At 40.3% G+C, this 27,508-nt stretch overlaps 1 protein-coding gene across 3 annotated transcripts in view; it reads right to left on the minus strand.

Annotated features, from left to right (window-relative positions):
- Nucleotides 1–11,627: 11,627 nt before the first annotated feature.
- The window catches only part of LOC120927005 (mitochondrial glutamate carrier 1-like), a 31,541-nt gene continuing 15,660 nt past the window's right edge, over nt 11,628–27,508 (minus strand). Inside the window, exons 1-9 of one of the 3 annotated variants that reach the window (XM_040337384.1) lie at nt 27,140–27,173; nt 26,943–26,998; nt 26,191–26,273; nt 23,919–24,009; nt 21,069–21,187; nt 18,952–19,156; nt 15,185–15,339; nt 14,912–14,987; nt 11,628–13,314 (exon numbers count right to left, since the gene is read on the minus strand). In XM_040337384.1, the coding sequence (XP_040193318.1) occupies nt 13,176–13,314; nt 14,912–14,987; nt 15,185–15,339; nt 18,952–19,156; nt 21,069–21,187; nt 23,919–24,009; nt 26,191–26,242 (837 nt within the window). In that variant the 5' untranslated portion in view covers nt 26,243–26,273; nt 26,943–26,998; nt 27,140–27,173 and the 3' untranslated portion in view covers nt 11,628–13,175. Of the gene's footprint in view, nt 13,315–14,911; nt 14,988–15,184; nt 15,340–18,951; nt 19,157–21,068; nt 21,188–23,918; nt 24,010–26,190; nt 26,902–26,942; nt 26,999–27,139; nt 27,266–27,508 lie in introns of those variants that run through there. The other 2 variants (XM_040337383.1, XM_040337385.1) reach the window with 2 other exon arrangements.

Here is a 27,508-nt window from a genome sequence, read left to right on the forward strand (position 1 = left end):
GTAGAAACATAATCAACCTGCTTGGTTATACTGTATGTTAAAGGGCACTTACACACTGAGGCGCAAGGGCGTCGGCGGTAAAGCACCGCTATTTTTAGCAGCGCTTTACCATCGTTTTAGCAGCTCTTTTCGGGCACTGCTTCTGAAGCGCCTCAAAGAAGCTTCTTGCAGGACATTTTCTTGCAAGCGCACCGTTCCAGTGTGAAAGACCTTGGGCTTTCACACTGGAGTGACAGGAGAGGCACTTTACAGGCGCTTTTTTTTAGCGCCTGTAAAGCACCTCAGTGTGAAAGTAGCCTATGGGTGATTACTGGATTGTCCATAGTGGGCAGAGACCACTTGTCAGTAACTCCCCTTGGAAAAGCAAAACACTATCTTACATTATTAGAGGAGTCCCATGACTTTGCTCATTGTAAAACCATCCTTCACAAGGAGTGGAACCAAACAGAATGTAATGGGAAGGTCCTTGCAGCCACATCTCTAGGCCCAATGTTAGAAAATGCAGGCTGGTCACCTAATTGCGGAGGACCCTGCTTTCAATAAGAGAATAAATAACTTTGTGTAGGGCTATGTCATATAGAACTAAAAACAGGCACTTCGGGAATCAGAGATCATAATTGGAACTTCATGCCCACTAAGGGGTAGAGGTCCAGTAGCAGGTTTGGATATTGCGCATAACAAAGAGTGCTTAGAACCCTTGGGAGAAGATTTTTGCATTAGCTGCACACAGACTGTCAAAAACAAACAAACTAGAGTCTTGTAGCCATATGTGAGGGCTGAGCCTAATTTTGCAGAGCTGTATAAGAATCTAGAGAAGACAACCCTATAATAACTAGGGTTTTAGGATGCTTTTTGCAAGCGTAGAGAGCCAAGAAATTACTGCTATTGGTAATAGGGGGTATGGACTGAGAATACCCATTAATGACATGTTGCAGCGCAAAGCAAAGAGAAACTAGACACAGAGAATGTCTGTCTGTAAAGCCAACAAAAAAGGTAAAAGGGACTTTATTGGTGCACTACCGTTTAAAAAAGTACACACATGCATTGGTTAAAATCCAAAATTGTATTAATATCAAATCATGCCAGCAGAAAACTTGTTATGTTTAAAGCAATATAGACAGAAAAAAAAAATCTTAAAAAAACAAATGCACATCATGAACACAAATCTGAACAAAACCCCATATATATTTTGCCGCATCTGCAAAAGACATATCAGTTACTTTGCACTTCCTTCGAAATGGCTGTATAAATACAGCCAAGGAAATGGAGAAATCCCTCAAAGGCTGGGACTATAGCAGCACTTGTCAAATAAAGTCAATGAGGTAGTAAGAACTATATGGGTGGGACTATAGCAGCACTGGTCAAATAAAGTCAATGAGGTAGTAAGAACTATATAAAAAAGTATCACATTTTATTTCAAACTGTACATATACAAAACATCAAGTGAAAATTATTAATGACAACCATACATGGATATTGAAAAGATTAAATACAGACATCACCTTCTAGGTGTCTGTATTTACCGGTAATCTTTTCAATATCCATGTATGGTTGTCATATATCATTTTCACTTGATGTTTTGTATATGTACAGTTTGAAATAAAATGTGATACTTTTTTATATAGTTCTTACTACCTCATTGACTTTATTTGACCAGTGCTGCTATAGTCCCACCCTTTGAGGGATTTCTCCATTTCCATTCATTAGGGATGATGGCACTTATGCACTGTAGCCATATTTTGTGTTGTATAAATACAGCCCACCGAATATATACCAGTCCACTTTGTCACATAGGACAAAATATATGAGGGTTTTTGACTGTTTCACTCCCTTCCTGCCCAGTCCATTTTGAAATTTTCAGTGTTGTCACAATTTAAATGACATTTGCTCAGTAATGATATGCTGTACTGAAATTACATCTTAATCATTTTTTAAAGACAGGTAGAACCTAAAACACCAGTTTTTTTTTATGCTTTATAAAAGGAAAAAAGACTGAACATTTAAATAGAAAACAAGTTTTTCATTTATAAAACTTTGCAAATAAATAATATATCTTCATTAATTGGGGCCAAAATATGATTTGCTACAGTCAGAAGAAGAAAAAAAACAGTGTATATTTTTTAGTCTGTGTGAAAGTTATATAATCTACAAACTATGGTATATACTGTATATATTTAATTTCTTGAGGCCCTAAAATGTCAGGACAGTTAACATACCCTCAAAATGACCTTTTTTTGGAAAGTAGACAGTCCAAGGTATATAGGAAAGGCATGATGAGTTTTTTGAAGTTGTCATTTTTTTTCCTACAATTCTTTGGAAAATGGTGAAAGTAAATAAAATTTGTTTTGTTTTCACAGAATTGTCATTTTAACAACTTATTATTCCCACACAGCATAGGCATATTTGAATTTATACCCCAAAGTACATTCCGCTACTCCTCCCGAGTATGGTGATACCACATGTGTGGCCACATAGAGGGGTCAAAAATTCAAGCAGCATCTTCAGGCATTCTAAGGGCATAAATTACACATCAATTACATTTTTGGAGGCCCTGGAGCCCCAAGACCATGGAAACACCCACACAATGACCACATTTTGGAAAGCAAACACACCTATGTATTTTCTGAAGACATAGTGAGTAGTTCGAAAATATAATTTTTGGAAGTTTTTCCATGTTTTTGGAAAATGTAGGAAAGAAAACAAAGCTGTTTTTTTTTTTTTTTTACACAACGTTGTCAATTATTATATTACAGTATTTCTAGCACACAGCATGTACATACTTGGAGTCACACCACAAAACACATTCTGCTACTGTGGATACCACATGTTTAAGACTTTTTCAATGTTTGGACTAGGTACCTGATATTGCAACCTGTGTATCACAAAAACCAACCAACATTGTATAGAAAATAATGTACTGTTATGCCTGGTACACGCGATAAGATTATCGGACGAATGAGCTTCTGTTTTTTTTGCATGCTAATCTCAGATCAAACCTGAAGATTTTACTAAAGTCACAAAAATTCTCGTACGACAAAATTGATGTAATATGTTGTAATGTATGTAATGTATTGCATTTTTGAACGACAACTGATTAAACAAAATTTGTATGATCTGGAATTGTACGAAAAAAATTTGTGCATGTCCGATCGGATAATATCGGATGAACTGTCATGATTGGCTCTCGAAAGCTCTGTTCTAATGATCCGATTATTGTAAGATCGCTTTGAAATTTTTTCGTACGATTTTCTGATTGTGTGTACGGGGCCTAATGGTCATGTCTGTACAAGTGGTCAGTGAAAACTAGCATAGTGTAGCTACACCAAGAGCAGTCCCTGTTCCTAAAAGCCAAGCAGGCCTAACCCAATGGTACATGGCTGCCCCAATGCACAATTCATTGACCAGGTAGTACAGGAGGCTGAAAAAAGGGAAAACAGAAGAGTTCCTGTGGTTTCAGTAGTGCAGTTGTCTGCAGAAGATGAGTGGGGTTGGTGTCTTGCAGGAATGAAGCCAGTGGGACATGCAGATGGGTTAGTACTGGTGGCAGACAGATGTGGTCAGCAGGAACATGCTCGATAAACAGGCCAGGGTCAGTACAGGCAGCGGTCAGCAAATAGCCAAATGATTGGTTCAGGCAGCAGGCAGAAACATGGTCGATTAACAGGCCAGAGTTAGTTCAGGCAGAGGCAAATTATAATCAGCCTCCTGGCTCTTGTCACAGCACTGTTTTTCAGACCTCAATAATGGCCCCACAGCCCACCTCATAGCACACCTGCACTTTCGTACACCAACTGTACCTTTTAACAGCTGTATCTGCACATTCGCAGCTCCCTGCTTCCCTGGCCCTCAGGATGATGATCTTAGTCAGGTAAGACCCGGACACAGGGGTTTAATGCTTCTTCTCACCAAAAGCTCTTCAACGCCTCTGGACTCCAGACCCCGATTTGGGAATCCCATAGAAAACCAAAAGCTTCGTTTTCTCCACACTGAAACAATATTCTAGAGCCCCTCACTCTGCATATGCAAGACCTTTATGTTGTCTTCAATCCCACTACTACAGTGGCTGCGCATTGCACTGTCACAACGGGCAAAAGATCAGTCCAGGCGGCAGGCAAAAAATATGGTCTATTACCAGGCCAAGGTCAGTTCAGGAGGTAGGCAGAGTCATTGACAATAAGCAGGTAAAAGATCAGTCCAGGTGGCAGGCAAAAATACAGTTGATTAAAAGGCTGAAGGCAGAAATGTGGTCGATAAACAGGCCAGGGCCAGTTTAGGAGAAAGGCAGAGGCATGGCCAGTAGGCAGGCAAATGGTTGGTCCAGGCAGCAGGCAGAAATATGGTTGAAAAAACAGGCACATGGTACACAAGACATCAGGTACAGGGAAATGGCAGGTAGACACATGAGAAATATCTTCACCGTGCCTTTACTAATGGCATAGTGCGGTATGATAACAACAGAAGCCGTCTCCTATGAAGAGGCAAGGTTGTGAGGGACAATAGTAATGGTGTCACTAATAAAGTAAAAAAAAATGGAATCCAACCAGGGGTGTATTATTTATATTCCAAACCTCTGATACGTCTATACAAGATGGGATACCTCCCAATAGACACTGAGTAACAGGTAAAAAAGAGAAGGATGAGACAGAGGTCTCAAATAATGTCTTTAAGGGAGAATCAGCAACAGGGTCAAATGGAATGATAACAAAATCTTTATTGATGAATACAAATACAGTATAATTTATAAGGTCCAACTGGGGTGGTACAAAGGCCTCCCGAGTGGGACCCGTTCCTCCAATGTAAAATTAGCTATAAAAACGACATTCAAAAATGACAACGTTGTATAATAAAAGTTTGCTAAAAGATCAACCAACATCTACTGACTGAGAACACAAACCTCCAAAAAAAAGATTGATCGCTGGCAGAGTTTGTGGCAAGGACATTCCAGAATGTAGAGGACCCGGGCAGTGGTACAGTTTATAAAGGATCTAATTTCAAATGTTTGTCAAGACTCTGAGTCTCTAAATGTTTTAGAGCAGTCCACATATTTGCATGTGCTGCAATGACCACATGCAAACATGCCAGTTACCCGGGACATGTTAGTGAGCCAACTTCTATCAGGAGCATGTCTAAACTCAGATTGAACTAGGTCGTCTCACAGGTTTCTCGCTCTTTTGGCAGTAATGGAGGGTTTATCCCCCACTATGCCTTTGAGAGTCTCGCATCGGGTCAAAATATGCCAGTGCTGGGACAAGATAGATCTAACTTTTTGCCACCAAGTCCCATATGGGGTGATGAACCTCACTAAATCTCGGGGCCTGAGTAGGTGCGCCCTGACCCTTTCGCTGGCTAATCTCTTAGCTCGACGTAGAGTGCGATGGGAGTACCCATGTTCGCGGAATCTCCGATAAAGGGATTCAGATTCACGATGGTAATCCTGATCTGTGGTGCAGTTTCTCAGAATTTGAAGGAACTGCCCCACCGGTATGCTGCGGATCAGGGAGCTGGGATGATGACTGTCTGCTTGTAATAAAGTATTCGCAGCAGATAATAGTAATGGTGTGGCACCTTGATTTGTACATGGCCAACTGAAACAGGTTTATACAGTATTTTCTTTCCCTCAGAGAATAGGTGCAGAAACTTCCCCTCCACACCATGCCCATACCCCACCCCTGGCCACACCTCCCTTAGAGGAGAGAAGTAAAGTGGTGACAAATAATTGTAATAAGTTAATGCTTAGAACAGCATATCACACAAGGCGCATGGCTCAGAAATGTGCAACACACAAAGTACAGGAGTACATAACAAACGGGGCTCAGAAGTGTGTATTGTGCAGTTGTGAGAAGTGTGCATCACACATGGCGCAGAAAGAATAAAAAACAGCAAAAGAGCAGTACTTACATTTAAAGTGATCCATCCCTTGTGTTCATGAATATGCAACATCTAGCCCTGTGTACAGAGTGAGGGTGTCAAGAATATTTAACATAGAGCCCACCACACAGCACATTGGTAAAGTAGTGGTAGTATACATAATGAAGGGTTTAGGAGTATGTAACACAAAACCCATTATACAGAGTACAAAATTCCGGAGTACCATCCCAAGGTCTTTAATGTGTAACATAAGACTGTAAAGGATATGTACCATACAACACCGCATACAGAGTATAACGGTTCTGAGTATGTAATGTACAAGGTATGTTACAAAATTCTCACCACTGCAGCCTGCATCCCTTGCCAAACATGACATACTCTATTACTGTCCCCTAGCAAATTTTCCTGGTCTTCCCCAAGCAAAAATCCCCCCCACAAAGTAACCATATTCTCCTCTCTGCACCCCTCTTTGCATTCCCCCTCCACAGCTCACCTCTGAAACCCTCATTCACAGCTCACCTTTGCATCTCCCATCCACAGCTCAACTCTGCAACCCTCATCCACAGCTCACCTATGCATCTCCCATCCACAGCTCAACTCTGCACCCCTATCCACAGTTCACCTTAGCACCCCCCCATCCACAACTCACCTTTGCCCCCTCATCATCTGACCTCTGCACCCCTCCAACTGCAGTTTATATGCCCAATCCACAACTCAACTCTGCACCCCATCCACATCATCTCTGGCTCCATTCTGCTTCTCCCATCTAAAGCTCACCCCAATCCACACCTCAACTCTGCACAAATCCCCCCTTCCCAATTAAATTGAATAACTCAGTTGGGAAAAAAACAAATAAAACTGAATGGGTGCAAAACTGGTGGTTTCTATATGAATGCCCAGCTGTGCTGTAAATGTGGGTATGACATGTGCTGCTGAATTAGGATGATATAAAGGAACTAGCCTTTTGTGGCTTTGGAGATTCCACTATGGCTGCACTGATGACATGTGGCTAGCAGGGACTCAATGGATAGCTGCATTGATGTTTGACAGTTACACTGGTGTGGCTAACAATCAAGCCTCTGTAGATGGCTGCAGTGTGCGTTTGTACAGTAAAATCACTTTTCACAGTGACATCGTAAACTCGCAACATATTGCATTGCTGTGGGCACACAAGTGGCTAGATTGGGAGGACATACGGGTATGCCCTCCCAGATTGGCGCTCGTCATGCCCAACCGCAAATGTTTAGTGGCCAGTTGGGCACTGGTTTAAGCTTCAGTCACACTGCAGTGGATACAGAACAGAATTTCACTAAAGCTAGCCATACAGGGCTTTTAGTTAATTCTGGGTGAATTTTGAGCATTTTTTCCCTGTCAGCACCACCTGGTTTGACAAAAGTCAATTGAAAAATTTAAGAAGACGGGTAGAAAACTGTCAGTCAAGTAGCGACTGCATCCTATTAAATGCAGTCACTGTTCCAGTATTCAAATAGCCATGGGTACTAAGGCTGCTTTAACATTTCTCCATATATGCACTGTTTGAGGAATGTATCCATTTTCTCATTCAGTCAGAGGGCTGAATAAGAGAAAAGTCTATATGTGTATACCTAGCCCTAAAGTGAATATGAACCAGATTCATGAAATATGAGCATATTACATACATGTAGTGTTTTCTTATCGCTTTTCAAAGCAATATGTCTTGTGGCTTTTTCATGCTCTGTTTTGTTATCAGCATGATAGCTTCTGACAAGTTCTCCATCAACTGTGATAAAACCAGCCTGCAATTTGTGTCATGGGAGGTTGCTATAAATAAATTGGCAGCGAGCTGAACTATTTACAAAACAGATCTGCAAGTCTCTGATTATGTGAAGAAGGGGTGTGTGCGCCTTTCCTCCAATCAGCTGTCTTGGCTGTATGCCCAGACTTCACTTCCAGTGCTGAACAGGAACATCTAACACAATCTGAACTTTATAAATAACATATAAAAGATGACGACAGCAGATATACATGTAAAACCTACTGGTATGTATGGAGATTTTTTTCATCCCTCTGTTCACTTCACTGGGTATATGTGAGTTTACATCTACTTTAAGCTGGCCATAAATTATACAATTTTTTGTATTCAATGTCCTTTAGATTTACCTTTAATAACTATGTAGTGCAAGGGCCTGCCTAATTGCATGCACATTGAAAGGGTTCAGGTATGACCTCATATTATATACATTTTGGTAAAACTAGAAAATAAATAAATAAATAAAATGCACAAGAAATTGGGTATAATGCAGCCCTCAGAATTTACACTTGCCTGCTCGCAGTTTGAGGGCTGGCAAGTGTGGGCTGCCTGGGAGAAGTATATATAAATGAAGAGAGGAGAGTCGCAGCTGCCGTCGCCGCCTGGTTGTTTAGAGCGCAGGGAACATAGAGCGCGGGGGAACATAACAGCTTTCAATTCAATAGCCGTGTTTCCCGCCGCCATATACAGCCCCTCCCCCTTGTCCGGGCACTTTGATAGACAGATCACCCATCCCAGGATTGGATGGGTGATCTGTCTATCAAAGTTTCCCGGACAAGGGGGGAGGGGCTGTTAATGACGACTCACGGCGGGGAACACAGCTATTGAATTGAAAGCTGTTGTTATGTTCCCAGCGCTTTGAACAACCAGGTGGCGGCTCCTCTCCTCTCTTACCCAGCACAGGTAGGCTCCACTGGGGACATGTGGCTGCAATGGGGAAACGTGGCTGCAATGGGGACACGTGGATTCTGAGTGCACCAGTTTTAGTAAATCTCTCCCAGTGTTTCATCCATATGTGGAATTCTATCCCAACAGGGGTGCTCCCAGCCAAATGCACCACTCCATTCTCTTAAGTCCAGCAATTTGAGGGGAGCTTGGCATCAGTCAACCTGCCAAAATGCCCATATACTTCCATAACATGAACCAGCTCTAAAAGTCAAAACAAAAAACACACACAGGGGCAAGTTATCACCAGTAAGATTTTATTCAGTCACCATGTACCAGAAAGGAACAAAATATACAAACTGCTATATGTTTATCTGATGATCTTTATCCGACAATAAGTTGTGGCTGTACAAAACTGATGGATTTTTACAGCAATGAAAAAAAAAAAAAAAAGCTTGCATTTCATAAGTGCCGACACCTCACAATATAAATATAAGCATAAAGTATTAGATCGTAAAAGCAAACCAAACTTCAGGCCCCGTACACACGACCAGTTTCCTCGGCAGAATTCAGCTTCCGACCGAGTTTCTGGCTGAATTCTGCCGAGGAAACTGGTCGTGTGTACACTTTCGGCCGAGGAAGCCGACGAGGAGCTCGACAAGGAAATAGAGAACATGTTCTCTATTTCCTCGTTGTTCTATGGGAGCTCTCGGCCCGCCGAGCTCCTCGGCGGCTTCAGAGCTGAACTGGCCGAGGAACTCGATGTGTTTGGCACGTCGAGTTCCTCGGCCGTGTGTACGAGGCCTCAGTTTTATGTAAATAAGAGCATCCTGGCTGTTTACTGCTAATTTTCAGTAACTAGGGTCAATTATACTAACCCAATGAACAGTTAAGTAAATCACTGCTGCATCTGGGTGAGGAATGGGAAAAATTTTCACAATATTCCTCCAGGCATTTCTGAATGATTAACAGCTGAACTCCAGGTATGGATTTACGTGCATGGTTATATTGATCTAGCATGGAGCAAAACATACATATTTGATACTTTATGGATGCTGAAAATCACTGTAGTAGGCATCACTACTCAGATTGCAACAGTCATCAGAGTTCCATGCTGGGCAGGTGCCCTTCTGCTTGGTGAACACAGGGTGTTGCTGCTCGCTTGGCCGGGATGTAGAGAATGCCTTGTATTTTTTCAATGGATACAAGGTGTACTCCAATTGTACTTGTATTGGTCTATTCTGGGGCAATGTACCGTATTTATCGGTGTATAACACACACTTTTTCTCCCTGAAAATAGGGGGGAAATTACGGGTGCGTGTTATACGCCGATAGTGTACCTTGTGCACGGAGGGGGAACGAGCGCCGCCGGAATTCACCAAGCCGTCATCTCCTGTTTACTCGGCTCTCACTCGACTCGGCTCCAACGTCACACACACACACAGTCCCGCTTCCGCCACTGGCATTGGACCTATCAATCACAGGAGCTGGTCCAATGCCGATGGCAGGACTGTGTATGTGACTGCCGCCGAGTGAACAGGAGATGACGGCTCTGTGATTCCCTCACTCCACGAGAGATGGTGAGGCTGCAAATGGGCACATAGGCTGCATCTAGGATGAAGATGGGCGCATAGGCTGCATTTAGGCTGGAGATGGACACATAGACTGGAGATGGGCACATATTAGGCTGCAGATGGACACTGACCATAAAATTAAAAAAAAAAAAAAAAAATTCCTAAAACTTCCCTCTTAAATTGGGGTGCGCGTTATATGCCGGCGCGTGTTATACGCTGATAAATACGGTAACTATGCAATAAAATGTATACCTGAAGTTCAGCTTAAATGCAATGAAAGATGAAAATGGGTACAGTGCTGGTAAGTCCATTCTAGACAAGAGGTTACAAGTTACAGAAAAGTGTTCTAATCAATTAATTTATTACAACTTTACCATTTTATCTAGGGAATTATACATCAACAAAATACAGAATAGAAAAATCTACCTCAAATTCAAACTTTCCTCTTTATTTTACCGCTCAGACAGGCAAAAAAAGGATGTGTGGGCTGTGTGAGGTAAACACCAACAATACAGGTCAAAAAGCAAGTCACAGCGTTAACTTTGAAAAAAACAGCATCCAGTAGATCTTTAAAATGTAAGGGGTTAAACATTCCAAGGTGACACAGCGTGGACATATTTCATGTACGATATCACAAGAGGTCCTCGCACATCAGCCACTTTGCCATGCAAAAGCCTGTGTTACAGGGGGTTTTTTTTTATTCTGATGTAACAATAATTTACAGTAATTGTGGTATTATGCCTAGTACACACAATGAGAAAATTGGATGAAAAAATGCAGCTTTCTAAGCGATCGTACAATAATCTGTACGTTCTTACACAAATTTTGAGAGTCAATCACAACAGTTTATGCAAACTTATTTGAAGGGACAAACACGAACATTTTTCTCATATGATACCAGAATGTATGATTTTCGTGTAATCATTACAGTATTTGTCCGAAAAAAATGCAAAAGACAAAGACCACGCATGCCCGGAAATTAAATAATACTTTATAATCACTTGTATTCGTACAAGAACTTTAGGGAGTTTAAGATAGAAAACGATAAAATGAACGATCGCTGATCCGATATTCTCAATGTTTGTACAAGGCTTTTTGGCAATTACATTTGAGAATAGAAACCAAACATAATTTTATGATTTAACATACAATGCATATATTCAGACTGATCTGTTATAGTTTGCTTTTACTTTCTTTTTTTCTTTAAACACAAAATACATGCAGGGGCTGACATAGGATGCTTTAAAAGTATAACAGCTAAAAATAAAAAAGCACTGTAAAACCTTAATGATATACAGTGCTTTAAATTTAAAAAATAAAATAAAAATAAACAGAACCAGACCATAGCCACAAGTCAACATATGTCTAGGCTTTGATCATGCGACCAGTACTAGAGGGTTGCTAATCTCTATAAAACTGAATTTTAGTTAGTGTACATTTGAAGATCTGCAGAAAGGAACTTTTGAGACCTGTTCCTCTTCTGCAATAAAAACGGTTTATCTTTGTCCTTGCAAACTTTTTTTTTTTTTTTTTTAAAAGGCATCGAACACGCATTGGGGGTGAATGAAATGCATTAAATATGTGAATGAAAGCTATGCTTATCTATACAGTACAAGATTTTATTGTAAGTGCCATTTTTTTAAACTACTGCCACACTAGTAGATCTTAGTAGTCCATACTCTATTGGCTTGTACAGATTCTTGTCTTTTCATTGTATAAACCATTACAGTTTAAACTTTATTGCTTGCCAACATATCAGACTCCTGCGTTTTCTTCTTTAGGCGCCACGGTCTGGCTACATTTATATTAAAAAAAAAAAAAGGTTCCGCCAGAAACTGGTGAAAGTTATACATTTAAAAAAAAAAAATAAGATAAAAAATATATACTTTTGTGGTAATATGAAATCCAAAACAAAATGCACCTCTTTATACACATAATAATAGGTAGGAAAAAAAAACAAAAAAAAAAAAAAAACACTGATAACTGCATATACAAAACACGTGTTGATATAAAAAATGTATCAAGATTCGGAGCTGTAATAAAAAATGGCTGAGGTTTCAAGTTCCAGAGCAGCTAGACAGCCAGGGAAGGGAGGCGTTACCTGAACTTGCATTTGTGCACAGCTTTGTTCACATCAAGTTAACCCTTCCAGTATACATATGCTGTCTTAACTGGAACTGAACCGAGTCTCACTGCCATGGACACAGAGCACCCATGTACTTTGTCCCAGTTGCCAACAGGACTACAATTGTTCAGCCACTCAATACTTGTATAGTTGTGACTTCGATTCTAATTTATCAACCAATCTGTGTTTAAGTTTAGTGAAGACAATACTCCCCAGACATTGAAATATATACAAAGTATGTACGATTTAAACCGTAATACTCTCCTCGTAGCTGCCCAAAGGAATTTCCAAGTTCCGCCATTAAACATTTACACCGTGAGATACTTATGTCAGAATAGAATTGGCCCCTGTGAACCAGTAACTCCTTTGTTTTCACAACCCCCCCCCCCCCCCAAAAAAAGAGAACATGCGTGATCACTATATTCCACATAGCTGCATTTATAGATCGCAAATGGAAGCAGAAATACAATATAACTACAATGTATACTGTAACTATACTGTATATCATCCAAATACAGTGTTTGGAGATAGCCAAAACACACTTCAACATTTCTGATTTACCAACTTTCTTGACCTACAAAAATCCATCTCATTACTACCAACGTTGAAATGACCCAAAGACCAAACTTGAAAAAAGGGAATGTTCATCAATATATATTTCCCTTACTAAACCATCTGTGTCATCACTGCAGAAAAAAGTGCTATTCAGCTAAATGGTGCAAATGTTTGTGGAAAAGTGCCAAAAAACAGACTAGGGGAACCTACAAAAGAAGAGGATACCGAGACCCAATCAATTTAGTGCCAAGAGAAAGCTTTCCAACAAATTCAGGTTCATCTGAATATCCCAAAACCTCACCAACATAGTGGAAGCCATTCTTCATGAGGTTTTTAGTCCCGTGGAATGCTTGAGTTACTGGGTCGTTAAACTGTTAAACTATACAAACTCTAGAACAGCTTCTCCAACACCAAGGACGTATACAACTTGTGCTATTCCAAAGAGAGGTGCAATGACCAAGGCACGACACCCCGCTCCCTTCAGAAATGCAGATGGACCCTCTTTCACCCAAATCTTCCTGTAAATAGAGGGAAAAATAAAATGGAATTCAGTAAAAGGAAATCCTAGTTAGGAAAGTGTCAAACTCTTTTAGGATAATTTTTTTTGATCCCATCAATTTTTATTAAAGTGAAACTCCACTCTAGTTAAAAAAAAAAAAAAAAAAAAAAACTGGAAATCTATAAACAAACAATGGAAAGGTTTTAAACACACTTTGTTGCAGATTCCCATCTTTTTCTGTTCTGGTTCCCTTGGCAAATCTTAAGCCCCATACACACGGTCACACTTTTTGCCAACCAACTTCAAAATCTGCAAGTTTTCTAATTTGTCCGACCATGTGTTTGCTCCATCGGACCAACTTTTTCGGGTTTCATCCGACAAAAAGTTGGGTCTGCAAACGGACCAAATTTTCAGCAACAAAAGTCAGATGGTGCCTTGTCTGACTGTGTGTACAGCAAGCCAACCAACTTTTGGACAAAGTGCAAATACGCATGCTCAGAACCAATGTTAAAATCACAAACAATAGCAGAAGTTAACCAAAGGGTGGCGGTAAAGAGCAGAAAAAACATGTGATGTTGGGTAATTTTTAGAAAAGTTTGCAGAAAAGTCTGAGCGTGTGTATGCTATGGGTGTGGCTGGCCAAACATTATACAATTTTCCTTTAGATTTACCAAAACCATATAATATGAGGTCAGACCTGAACACATTAAATTTGTATGCAATCAGGCAGGCCCTTGCACTACATAATTGAACATAAATCTAAGGGCCAGTTCACATCATAGAAACGCAGTCTGTATGAATTCCAGATTTTCTGCATGCACGTTTTATGATATGGAAAAGTGCGTTTTTGATGCAGTCCAGTACATTTTTCCCCCTCTTTTTCCTTAACCTTAAATAATAAAGGATGTGTGTGTTACAATGTGTTTTCCAGCGTTCCAGTACAGGAAAAATGCAGCATGCTCTACTTTTTTTTGGAACTGCAAGCACTAGTGTGAACTATGCAATTTAAAACCATATAACCTACTTTGCATGTGTTTTTGATGCAGGAAAAAATAAATAAAAAAAACACCATACTGCACTGCATGTGGCATGAACTAGCCCTAAAGTAAAGTCTTAGAAGATTGCCATTAGATTTAGAAAAAAAAAAAAGAAGATCACTAGAGAAGCCTAAAGGAAGCCTGAACTAATACAAATATGCAGGCTACCACTGCTGACGTTTCCTTTTCTAAATGCCAGCTGTAGGCTGTGTCAGACTGATCACCTCCTTCACTACTCTGAGCCATTAACACAGACGCAGATCTGTAGTTCCCTCTTTATTGACAAACATGCCCCCCCCCCTCTCCACCTCCCAGGCCAGTGACTAAAAATCAAGCATCATTACTAAGAGGACATCTATAGCATCCACTTATTTTATTTCATTGAGCACTGACTTTTATGGGTGCTGCAAGACTATAGACACCTATAGACCGTTTATCATTTTCAAGCATTTTTAAGAACTTTGGGTAAGGGTCTTCCATGCATGCTATAGAAAAAAGCAGTAAAAAAAACAAAAAAAACAAATACTACCTTTTCAAAAAAGCACCCAGTTTTAAAAACGATCAGCATATTCTCCTTACCTGGCACAATCTGTTATTCCAGTGTACATCTCTTCATTAGCTCCTTTATGCAAAGACTGAAGGCGTGTCTTTATTACTGAAAGGAAACATGGATAAAAGTGACCCACATGCTCAGAATAAAGCCCAGAATCCAAATCCTGCAATATGGATCAAATCGTACATAGTGTACAAACATACATGTACACAGACTCATGGCTGGTATATTTTGTGGAGGCATGCACAATTAAAAATAGAAAGAGTACAGCTTGTCAAATGTCTAAAAAGAGGGCTTACCATCACAAGGATTGACAGAAACAGCTGCTGTACAGCCAGCAATACAGCCCGCAAAGAATGAATGATGGAAAGGCACCTTGCCATCCACAGAGGACTGCCCCAGTTTATTTAAGTTGGAAAACAATGGAAAGTAGATCATGGAGAAAGGAACATCCCTGTCATTGAGGGGGGAGAGAAAAAAACAAAAAAAAACAAACAACATACATTAGTATAAAAATCTATTTACATATTTTGTTAACTCAACCACAAAAGTGACAACGTTCCCAGCGCTGTTTAAAGAAAATCTGTACTGAGAAAACATGTTCTTTTGAACATGCCAGTTGGTTGTTTCAAAGTCCTTAACAATATATGAGTCAATGACCCAGTACAATTAGTATGCATTCACACCTCCGCGACAAGTAACGCCGCGTACGCGGCGTATTTTGCCGCGATTCGTGTAACTTTTTTTTTTTTAAACAAATCTTTCCCATTGCCGAACGCCAATGCCGCCTGAAAAAAAGGGTCCGGGACTTGTTTTCAGGCGGCAGGCGTACGGCGTCTATGATATGTGAACCATCTCATAGACAGCAATGGGAATTCTCCCCTCCAGCGGCACGAGCGTCCGGCCTTGGGGCGTTTTGTCGCCAAGGTGTGAATGGAGCCTAATGCATATCATTCTAGAGCTCTGACTTTTTACGTATTGTGGATTTGCATCAAAACAAATCTCTTCAAAATAAAACTCTTCTAGCCAATTTCCAAAATGCAATTTGATCAGTGCAAGTTTGCCACTTTGGTTACTTATGCTCTGATTGGGGTTTTCACTACCAAAACATTTTTCCCCCTAGGGCTACTTTCACACTGAGGCACTTTACAGGTGCTATAGCGATAAAAATAGCTCCTGCAAAGCGCCTCTCCTGTCACTCCTGGTTTCACACTGGGGCAGAGCCTGCTAAATGATTGAAAGCGCCAGAAAAGCACAGCTAAAAATGACAGAAAAGCACCGCTTTACCACCGATGCCCCATTGTGAAAGTGCCGAATATAATTAATGGAAGCCGATTGGTTTCTATGCAGAGCTGCACCAGATTTTGCACTCTCCAGTTTTAGTAAATCCTATTTTTCCGCCATTAATGTGTACTGAGGTTTGTTAACTGATGTACTTTAAGCCTGGATCTCCTCCCTGTACTAATTAAAATGTATGTAATGCTTGTAGCCTAGAGTTTGCCTTTGTCTACATCAGTGTTTCTCAATTCCAGTCCTCAGGCCCCCCCCAACAGGTCAGATTTTCAGGATTTCCATTATTTTGCACAGGTGATTTGATCAGTTTCACTGCCTTAGTAATCACCACAGCCTTTTCATCTGAGGGAAATCCTGAAAACCTGACCTGTTGGGGGGGGGGGGGGCTGAGGACTGGAATTGAGAAACACTGGTCTACATAGAGGAACTGTTGGGAGATCTTGTGTATGTACTCTCATGTCTCTATATGATGCTTTCTTTTTTAAATATACGAAAATCAAAAAGTTAGCCGTCTGGAATGCTGCCTATTATTTATAGTCTTTTTCCGGAGTCTGTCTTGAAGAAACCCAAACTATGATTTCATTGCCCTTTATGTACTGATGTTGTGGTGAGCACTAGTTTAATTTTTTTTAAAAACATTTTTTGGAGAGCACAGAGATGGCCTGCTGCTGCTTCCTTCCTATCAAGTTACAGCCTTGACTAAGCTGTATTGCTTTAAAAGGATAAGTTCACCTTCGTAAAAAAGATAAATGCACATTTTTTTTGCAGACTGTCAGCGTATCTGTCTGCTAGTACGGTCACACTTACAGAAAGCATCAATAAATGGCCACAGCCATCAACAGTACCCTATCATTTCATTTAGGGATGCACCGAAATGGAAATTTCAGAACCGAAACGAAAAAAAATTCAGTCCGAAACCGAAAATTACTTTTCTTTTTTCCCCCTATTTCAATTTTTTTTTCAATAATTGTATGTATTACATGAGACATTTTAATTAGCTTCATTGATTTAAAATAACCAGAATTGAAAAGCTCCAATTCAATATAATAAAATCCAAACTTTTATTAAAAAATTTGACACAAATAGTATATAATTGGTTACAGTGGCTGCGTTTGATGGGCACAGTGGCGACGTGAGTTGGCACAATGGCTGCGTTTGATGGGCACAGTGGCTGCGTTTGATGGGCACAGTGGCTGCGTTTGATGGGCACAGTGGCTGCGTTTGATGGGCACAGTGGCTGCGTTTGATGGGCACAGTGGCTGCGTTTGATGGGCACAGTGGCTGCGTTTGATGGGCACAGTGGCGATGTCTGTTGGCACAGTGGCTTTGTTTGATGGGCACAGTGGCGACGTGTGTTGGCACAGTGGCTGCGTTTGATAGGCACAGTGGCTGCGTTTGATGGGCACAGTGGCGACGTATGATGGCACAGTGGCGACGTATGATGGCACAGTGGCGACGTATGATGGGCACAGTGGCTGCGTTTGATGGGCACAGTGGCGACGTATGATGGCACAGTGGCGACGTATGATGGCACAGTGGCGACGTATGATGGCACAGTGGCGACGTATGATGGCACAGTGAGGCTGCAATTAATGTTTTTTTTGGTAGTCAGAGAAGGCAAGCATGGCTCAATAACACACAAACGTTTTTTTAAAAAAACGTTTGTGAGTTATTGAGCCATGCTTGCCTTCTCTGACTACCAAAAAAAAAACATTATTGGAACCTCACTGTGCCACTGTGAAAAAATAGCAGATAATTTTTTTTTTTTATCTGCCATTTTTTCATTAGGAAAGTGCTGGTCAGTCTCAGTTAGTTTACCACTCCCCCCCCCCCCCCCCCCGAATCCAGCCATTTAACACAAACAAAGTTAAATCTTCATTTCATACAAGTTCTGTGCTGCTAGTGCTTACTATTTTATCAGGTTACGCTGCTACTAGGTTCCTCCTAGGCAGGCAGTGTGATTAGTCTGACTCTGTGTCACAGGCTCCGACACAGCACCTGGCCTGCCCAGCGCACCGAGTTCTCCCTCACCTACGGCCGTGACGTCACGCCGCTGGACTAGACCAAAAGACTCCCCCATAGGGGGAGTCCAAAAAACAGGAAATGAAGCTAGGAGGAATCCGGTGGAGCGCGATCGGCAGTCGGCACGCAATTTGTACAGTGCCGCTGCCCGCGCTGTACATGTCTGGCGGCCAGCGTGTGTGTCTGGCAGGCTGTGTATGTATTCGAACTGTGCCCCCTTGTAAACGAAATGGTCCCGCCCACAAAGTTCATTATCGGCAATTTTAATGTGTTTCGGCAGGGACCCAAAAATGCTGTTTTCGGCCGATATGTATCGGCTACCGATATATCGGTGCATCCCTAATTTCATTGAGAACTACAAGCCAACAGCTGCAAAAGGCTGTCGGTACTTGTAGTTCTCACATTCACAGAACTCCAGATGGACAGAGCCCTGCACAACCAAAAAGAAAAACTCTCCAATTTGCGACAGCGAGTGCGGAGAGAAAATCCTCTGCTTGCTGTCACAATGGAGGATGCAAGGGCTGCTGCATCTGTAACATGTTACACCCTGAATATGAGTGTACCATTTAACGAAAAGGTTGAATTTATCCTTTAACTGTAAACAAAGAATAATAAATGGGCAATACCTGGCTATGGTGTCTGAATTGCATAACTGTCTGAACAGAGCTACATATTTTAATGACATCAAACTCACAACTGTTTCAACAATCATTAGTTAGAAAATGATATTACTTCCAGCTGGTAAATATACCTCAATAAGGTTGCACCCAATCCTTTGTAAAGTCCTTTAACACCTTCATTACGGAAAAGCTCAGCAGCAATTTGTGAAGCAGACATCTTGTGAGCTATTAAAGTAGGTCCAACATTGTAAGCTCTTGATAGTACAGGAATGGCATTTAAATGTTTTGTGCCATGAGGAACGCTCGGTATCCCTGTAACAGACTTCTGACAAGATGCTGGAAAACAAGCCAGAACATTAGTTCTTTAATTTGAAAACCAACATATACAGCTAGATCATAGGATTAGAGATCAAAATACATAAATATATAAAAAAGGGAGTAAAACAAGTACCTCGCTATGATCAAACATAACACACCTACAAAGGCAAATTAGTTCATGCAATCAATCATTCACACAACACCCATAGAAATTTTCTACAATCAAAGTTCACTCTGGAACCCATCTCCATTGATGCCACTAAAAATATCATTGATACTTTGCGAAACAGCACAGCGCCTAATGATATCATCCCCACTAAACTGCTGAAGGAATGTGCCGATATCCTGGCACCGCCTATCACGCAGCTTATAAACCAGTCATTCAAGGAAGGCATAGTGCCCTTGCAGTTGAAAGAGGGCACAATCCAACCCATCTTGAAGAAATTCACCCTAGACCCCAAGGACCCAATTCACCGCCGTCCCATAACAGGCCTAAACATTCTCTCCAAGGTAATGGAGAAAGTAGTGGTACAACAGCTGCAACAGCATCTAGATACCCATAATCTACTTGATCCATTTCAATCGGGTTTCCGTCCCGGACACGGGACGGAAACAGCATTGCTCAAAATATGGGATGACACCCTCGAGGTCGCAGACGGAGGAGAATCTTGTCTCCTGGTTCTGTTGGACCTAAGCGCAGCTTTCGACACGGTCGACCAAACTATTACTGACTCGGCTAGCTGAAGTAGCCAGAGTCGCAGAAGGTGATTTATCATGGTTCTCCTCCTTTCTGGAAAACCGATCACAAACAGTGAAATTGGGACCTTTCACTTCTGAAAAACGCACGGTGTCATGCGGAGTCCCCCGGGGATCCCCTCTGTCACCGGTGCTGTTCAATATCTATCTTCGCCTTCTCTTTGAAATCATCAGTAGCCAAAAACTACTTTATCACTCATATGCAGACGACATGCAACTGTATTTTCGCATCTGCAACAAAAAGGATCATCATCTCAGTCTAGAGACATGTCTCTCTTTGATAGAAAACTGGATGACAAAGAGTTACCTTAAACTCAACAGTTCCAAAACAGAACTTCTCCTGTTTCACGCCAGTCGTAAGAATCAACTGGCAACAACCTGGACACCTCCGCCCATTCTGGGCCAAATCATCACCCCTAGCTCCAAAGTCAAAAGTCTCGGGGTCATCTTCGACACCTACATGACAATGGACGTACAAATATGGTCAGTAGTCAGCGGATCTCACCATCTGCTGCGCCTACTACGCAGACTTATTCCATTTATTCCTAAAGAAGACATAGCAGTCGTGGTGGGAACAATTGTGAACTCCAGACTGGACTATGCAAATGCCCTCTACCTCGGACTCCCAAAGTACCTAATCTCTCGTCTGCAAGTCGTTCAGAACACGGCCGCCAGACTTGTGACTGTGGAAAAAACGTGGGAATCAATCTCACCTTCGTTAAGATCCCTTCACTGGTTGCCAGTAAAAGACAGAATTGCTTTTAAAGCACTCTGTCTGACGCATAAGTGCATCCATGGGAAGGCTCCGCAATATCTATGCGAAAAGATAAAAGCTCACAAATCTGCTCCAGATACCCAAAGCCAAAATTCAAGTCCAAAGGAGAAAGAAGATTTGCACTCCAAGGTCCCAGACTATGGAATGCTTTACCAACCAGCATTCGGTTGGAGGAAAACCACCTGACCTTCAGAAGAAAGATCAAAACTCATCTCTTTTGATGTCAAGAGAGACAGGAACAACAAGCGCCCAGAGGCGATTTAGTTTGCATGTGCCGCGCTATAAGTTTTTTCATTCATTCATTCACAAAGCAGAACGTAGCTTTACCAAACTGGTTAGGAAAACAACTGCTTATATACAGTACAGATAATGGATATTAACAAGTGATTAAACTTTTACCGAGTCTCCCAGCATCCTGTAGCTGAATCTTTAGCATTTCCATTGGTGTAGTGATAATAACCTGGCATGTCCCAGCACCACCTCCTGCCAGCATTTCTTTGGACAACGTTAGTTTTTTCCTATAATAAATAAATAAAACATTTAATCATATTCATAAACATACTCTCTTAGTACTTTATCTTTAGGATACAAAAGTATCACACAAGGAAAATTTCATCTGGGAGATACTATTTTTACCCTGGGAAGTTGAATCTAAAAGCTCTTAACAGATGGACACAGAGTCCAATTTCCTAGGGAGGTGAACAACTTGACGACAAGTTCATCTGATAGGTGGCCATCAAATATCTTAGGATGTAGGTCACAGACTGGTTCGTTGCAGCCTTTAAAAAAAAAGCTACATTATTTCTATTACAGTAGACAGATTTTAAGAAGAAAGCTGTAGATTGAAAAATGTCTGCTTTGCTGTACAGCTGGCTTCATTTCCAATATCTTTTTAATGATGCATACTTTATGTGCGTACAATCTTCTTTGATCATTCAAGCAAGTTTATTAATTAAGAATAAAAAAATGTAATCTTCTGCAGGCTACAATTCCCCTGGTGTGAATGTAATCTGCCTTATAACAAACTAGGCTGCTATGAATAAGACTAGTACAATCATGTTGCTTTCCAGTAGTTACTTTGTTGATGTAGAAGCTCTGCACGTGTGAACAGATCTATAGCAACCAAGTAGTAGGGGGGGTTACGGGTGAGTAGTTTTAACATGGAAAACCACACTTTAGCCAAGTTCTAAGAGGTTGTAAACCTCCAAAAAATAAAATTAATAAAATTAATTTCCTGGAGTTACTTCCGGGTTTGCAGGCTCCGTCGCTGTGATTGGCCGGAGCTGCGATGATGTCAGTCCTGCACATGCGTGCAGGTGTCGCCAGTCACGGCACCGGCCCTAAAGAAATGGCACGAGCATGTTGTTCCTTCAGTGCACATGTGCCGATGACGTCGGCGGCAGCGTATATAGTAAATATCTCCTAAACTGTGTAAGTTTAGCAGATATTTACAGTATCTACAGGTAAGCCTCATTATAGGTTTACCTGTTGGTAAAGTTAAAGAGGAAGACTTTACTTCCTCTAATCTGGGGTGCTCAACCAGTGGCCCACGGAGCCCTCGAAGGTGGCCCGCGACCTTCTGCTTTGGAATGGCTGGTTGGCTAGCCCAGATTGCAGGTCGCCGATCCGCCATCCCAGAGCATCAGTGTTGTGAATTAAGCTATCGGTAGAGGAAGCAAGTGGCTGCGGAGCAGAGCCGCATAAGTCAATGCTTCCTGAATAGCACTGGCTCCTGTCACAGGCAGACCAATACCAAATACACTCTGCCTGGAACAGCAACATCAGGCGATACTCGAATGGAAGACTGTTATTAAAGGTAAGTTTATTACTAAAATCACCATGTAGATTTAGACATCTCTGTTCTGCAGTGGTTATTGGGCCGCTTTCAAACTGATCCATAGGTGTTGCGCAGTGCACCTGCGGGTTACCTGCACTGAGCCATAGACTTCTGTTATTACCTGAGGGTTTGGTGCACTTTCACTACACCTGCAGGATATAACAGAAGTCTATGGCAAACTGCAGCTTATACACAGGTGTACTTACAGTGGTGGGATGACTAGTTCATGCACAGGAGTGGCATCATCCTGTGCTGGCCAATAAAGATAGCTGAAAATAGAAGATGCTAGCGAGGTCTAGAGCCTGTTGGAGGAGAGGCGAGTATAGCTCCCTTTAGTTTGGCTTTAAGGCCTCACTCACATCATACGTGCAGAAAACCTGATGAAACTTGCAGAGACACAAGTTTAAATTTTTTATGCGCAAGGAGAAAGAAAGAAAAGAAAAGAAAAGAAAAGAAAAGAAAAGAAAAGAAAGAAAGAAAGAAAGAAAGAAAGAAAGAAAGAAAGAAAAAGAAAAAAAAGAAAGAAAAAAAAAAAAAAAAAAAAAAAAAAAAAAGGGAGAAAGAAAGAGAAAAAAGAAAGAGAGAGAGAAGAAAGAAAAAGAAAAAAAAGAAAGAGAAAAAAGAAAGAAAGAAAGAAAGAAAGAAAGAAAGAAAGAAAGAAAGAAAGAAATAGACAACTAGAAAGATAAAAGAAAGAAAGAAAGAAAAAAAAAAAAAAAGAAAGAAAAAAAAAAAAAAAAAAAAAAAAAAAGAAAAAAAAAAAAAGAAAAAAAGAAAGAAAGAAAGAAAGGGAGGAGAAAGAAAGAAAAGAAAAGAAAAGAAAAGAAAAGAAAGGAAAGAAAGGAAAGAAAGGAAAGAAAGGAAAGAAAAGAAAGAAGCATGACTATGCAATTGTCATTTAAAAAGTGACAGCGCTGAAAATTGGCTTGGGCAGGAAGGGGGGTAAGTGCCGTGTATTGAAGTGGTTACGCATATAGATCATTTTGCTATGTGATTGTAATTTTAAAAACTCAAACTGTTAAAAATAAAGCATCCTTGTTATGATGTGTTGGCTTTGTGAATTGAGCCTATGTTGTTAAACCATTACAATGTTTTAAAGACTATGGTCGTTTCCATGCTGCCAATACCAAAAGCCAGCAACCCTGCTTTTTTCTTGGACAATTTTTTTTAGCTAAAGTGAAATGTGCATTGAAAATGTAAAGCTGTCAAGTTATTCTTGGATTAGGAGTATGTGGGGCTAAACTCAGCTGCTAGCAATGCACTGGAGAACCTCCTATACTCTCCAAAGTTCTATTTTAAGCAGAAAGGGTAATATTGAGACTTCACCCTATAGTATTAGTGCCACTAATCAAAACTGCACGCAAAGTCTACCATACCAAATGTTTTACAACAGATTTCTGATGCAGACTCACCCATCTTTTGCCAAATGGTGTCTGAAGAAGTCATTGGCAGCCAGTTTAATAGCCTTCTCCGGAGTTACAAGAGTCAAATTCACAGCAACACCTGAAAAGAACAAAAAAATTATGTTCAAGACCTTTGAGTAATGGCATTTCCATAAAAAGAAAATTGTGGCATGAATACAGTATAACAGCCACTACAGGGGAAACAATATGTGAACTGCTATTCAGACAGATAAAACATCTGTGTAAGACAGAAACAAACAGAAGTGCTTTTGGCTATATGTCATGCCAGAACATAAAATGGCAGTCATTTCAAAGTATATATTTACAGCTCCATGATGGCCAGGAATTTCATTGTACTTTTAATCTATATCAGTTCTGTTAAATAAGTGTTTAGGAACATATCCTTGTGCAAGGCAATATAACTGCACATGTACAGTTTGCATTTGTCAGCTAAAAGTCTAATTATTACAGTTATGTACATGAATGTCAAAGCATGTCATTTAAAGCCGCTCTGAGTGCAGTATGTGCATTCATTTAAAGGTTATAATTAAATGCATTTTGCAAGGTAGTACACAGCATGACAGACTCAAAGACCATTTATATTCTACAACATAGTATGTATATGGTCGGCTGTTACAAAAGCCACAAACAAGCCTTCATCTTCATGCATACAGGTTTGTCAGAAACAAGAAACCATACTTTTGAGCAGTGAAAGATGACACAGGACAGAGCACAGGGAGAGGGAAAGAGAAAAACAGCAGAATGCAACAGAAAGTATAACAGATCATGCATGAGCATTTTAAAAGAAACTTTAAAAGAAGACAGTTATTGAAATTCCATAAAAAAAAAAATAAAAAAAATGATTAAGAATAAACCCACCCAAATTTGAATGTACAGTTGGCAGTGTTAAAAATACTTCACAAGCTTGCCCTTACGAAGGCTATCCAAAGACCCCATTGTATTAAACATTGTTCACCCTGCACGCTTCCATCTGTCTTCACTGCAGCTAACAAATGAATGCTTCTCTAGGGTTTTTTTGTTTTATAAAATCTCCAATTTTTGCCAATTTCTGCAATGGACAATAGTTTCAGATATACCCAGTGCACCAAACTTGTGCTACAATTCATCTAAATCTAGTGCTTTTGCCTCCATTCATTTCACATACTGCACCTACACTGATCATGTTTTATTAGGTTGGCCATATACTACTAGAGTTTTCCAAAGAAAATTCCAAGAGAATGGAAATAACAGTGGATTTTGTTCAGAAAAGTCCATTCATTCCAAAATAAAATGTTAAAAGCAAATAAAAATGTTAAACTACTTTTCAACATCATTCATTAAACCATCAGATGAACTGTATGTTCATACAAAAACGGTCATTTAAAAATCTACAGGTTTATGCTTTTTATCACTACATCTTGACCTCCATCACCAGATTCTTCACTACCAGTGCCATCCCCTTTACACTAACATAAGCAACTTACTACGATTGATTTGACAGAATCTAGCTGTATAGCCATCTCACCATTAACTAGTTATAATTTTAACTGGTCTTTGTTCAAAAAGGGGTTTCCCATCATATCACACTCTTCCTGTCAGTCAGCATCTCTCCTGCTCTGATCCTCCATACTCATTTGAGTGCGGAGCTGTGGAGGGGCGGGGAGTGGCCGTCTTAGCCAGCTGAGACTACCATCAGTCCAGATGACCTGGTGGATCCCGACTTTGGAATTCGGGATGACGCGCTGCCTTGACTTTTTAGCAGTGACGTCAGTGGAGAGCAGACTTCAGAAACGCTCTCCACTGAAAACTGGTCACATGAGAGCAAAACAAAATCGCACTCCTGTGACCCATAGAAGCCCAGCCTAAAAAGCTCAGGCTGGACTTCTCCTTTAACATTTTGTTCATGAAGTTTTATTAAATGGCATCTCTACCACAGGATGCCAAGAATACTGCATTTAAACATTGTTACTTCTTAACACTGCCAACAGTATACTTAAGTTTATTCCAAGAGGATTCCCAATAATTTTTACTGTACAAAAGAATGCTTCTCAAAACACATGTACAGGTCCACAGCATATTAGAACAACTATATATGGATGATACCATCCATGCTAGGTCTTTCAATGAACTGTCTTGAAGAATAAGGGAAAGTATGTATAAAAGAAGAGTAACAGGAAACAGAAAGCCTAACTTTTATATATATATATATGAAAAAAAAAGTTGTAAAAATCCTCAAAATGAAGAGGGAAAGTAAAAAAACAGAAAAGTTTTTCCTAATTACAATTGTAGTACTGTAAGACCCATTTTAATGATCCATCGTGGCTTCGCCACATCGGCTAGCCCTCAAAATCCACGGCGATACGTCTGCAATATGAAAGAAACAGATGCAACAAACAACATTCTACACAACATACTGGCATGTAAAAATAAAATGCTACTTGTCTATGAACCACAGAATTTGATCCCATAAATAAAATTAAAAAAGAGGGACCCAATGAAAATTATGTTTGATAATCTCAAGATAATTTGGCAATTGTCCCTACTAAAAATATTCTGTGGGATATGTCTTTACAGTACCAGGTTTATCACATATATAAATATGTAGCTGTGAGGTTTTGGCTAGATCATATTATACACAGTACACAGTTACTCTGCTTCCCAAAAGGGGCCCCAAATTAATAAGGGGAAAATACACTTTAGCAACAAGCAAGCAGTAATATTACATTGTATTATTAAAGCAGCATATTTAACAAAAACAGGCTTCTCTCAAGGCAATGTACATAAACAGAAACCAGGATGCACTAGTAAAGAAAAAAAATGCAGCTAGATTGCAGCTAGCAAACTTATGTGTATTTGCAGATAAAAATAAAATTGTTGCACCAGCTAGTAAATCATCAAATACAACCAATTCTTACAAATAAAGTGCATTTTTCAGCAAATCCATACAATGCAGGTTTACTATTGAGTTGTATCTGATGAATGTATTGCTAGAAGGGAAAAAAAAAAAAAAAAAAAAAAAAAAAAACTGCATACCTCTATACATTCCAAAATAACCTTCCGATCGCACAGTCTTTGCCAAACAGTCCCATCTGAAATGGAGAAGCCATAGGATTAAAAAAAATAATCTGTTAATACAATTTGAAGTATATCTCTAGCATTTGTAGATGTACTGCTACGTACCACTCTGGTAACTGAAGTAAAGAAATCTATCCCAGCCCAATCCCACTTACATGTTTTTGTAGACTTGCTGGCCCTGCCTCTGGTTTTGAAGGCGAGTTTTGGTCAGATCAATTGGAAAAACACAAGACACTCCAACGATTCCGGCAACTCCACCGTTGATGAGCTTGGCAGGCAAACTGAGGGGGGAAAGTAGGATAAAATATTTCTCAGAAGCTCTACACTGTTACACATCTGAAGTCTGAAGTCTATAAGACTTCCAGATTAAAAAAACTCTACCAGAAGCACATATTAAGGATTGTTTTCCTGGATAGCCAGCTGTAGATTTTGGTATTAACAAAGTTACAATAAATATAGTTAAATAGTTATAAAATTAGTCGCATCAAATCTGAATAGATCAAATGGACAGCATTTAATACTGT

Source organism: Rana temporaria, chromosome 2 (assembly GCF_905171775.1).
Source record: "Rana temporaria chromosome 2, aRanTem1.1, whole genome shotgun sequence".
NCBI lineage: Eukaryota > Metazoa > Chordata > Amphibia > Anura > Ranidae > Rana > Rana temporaria.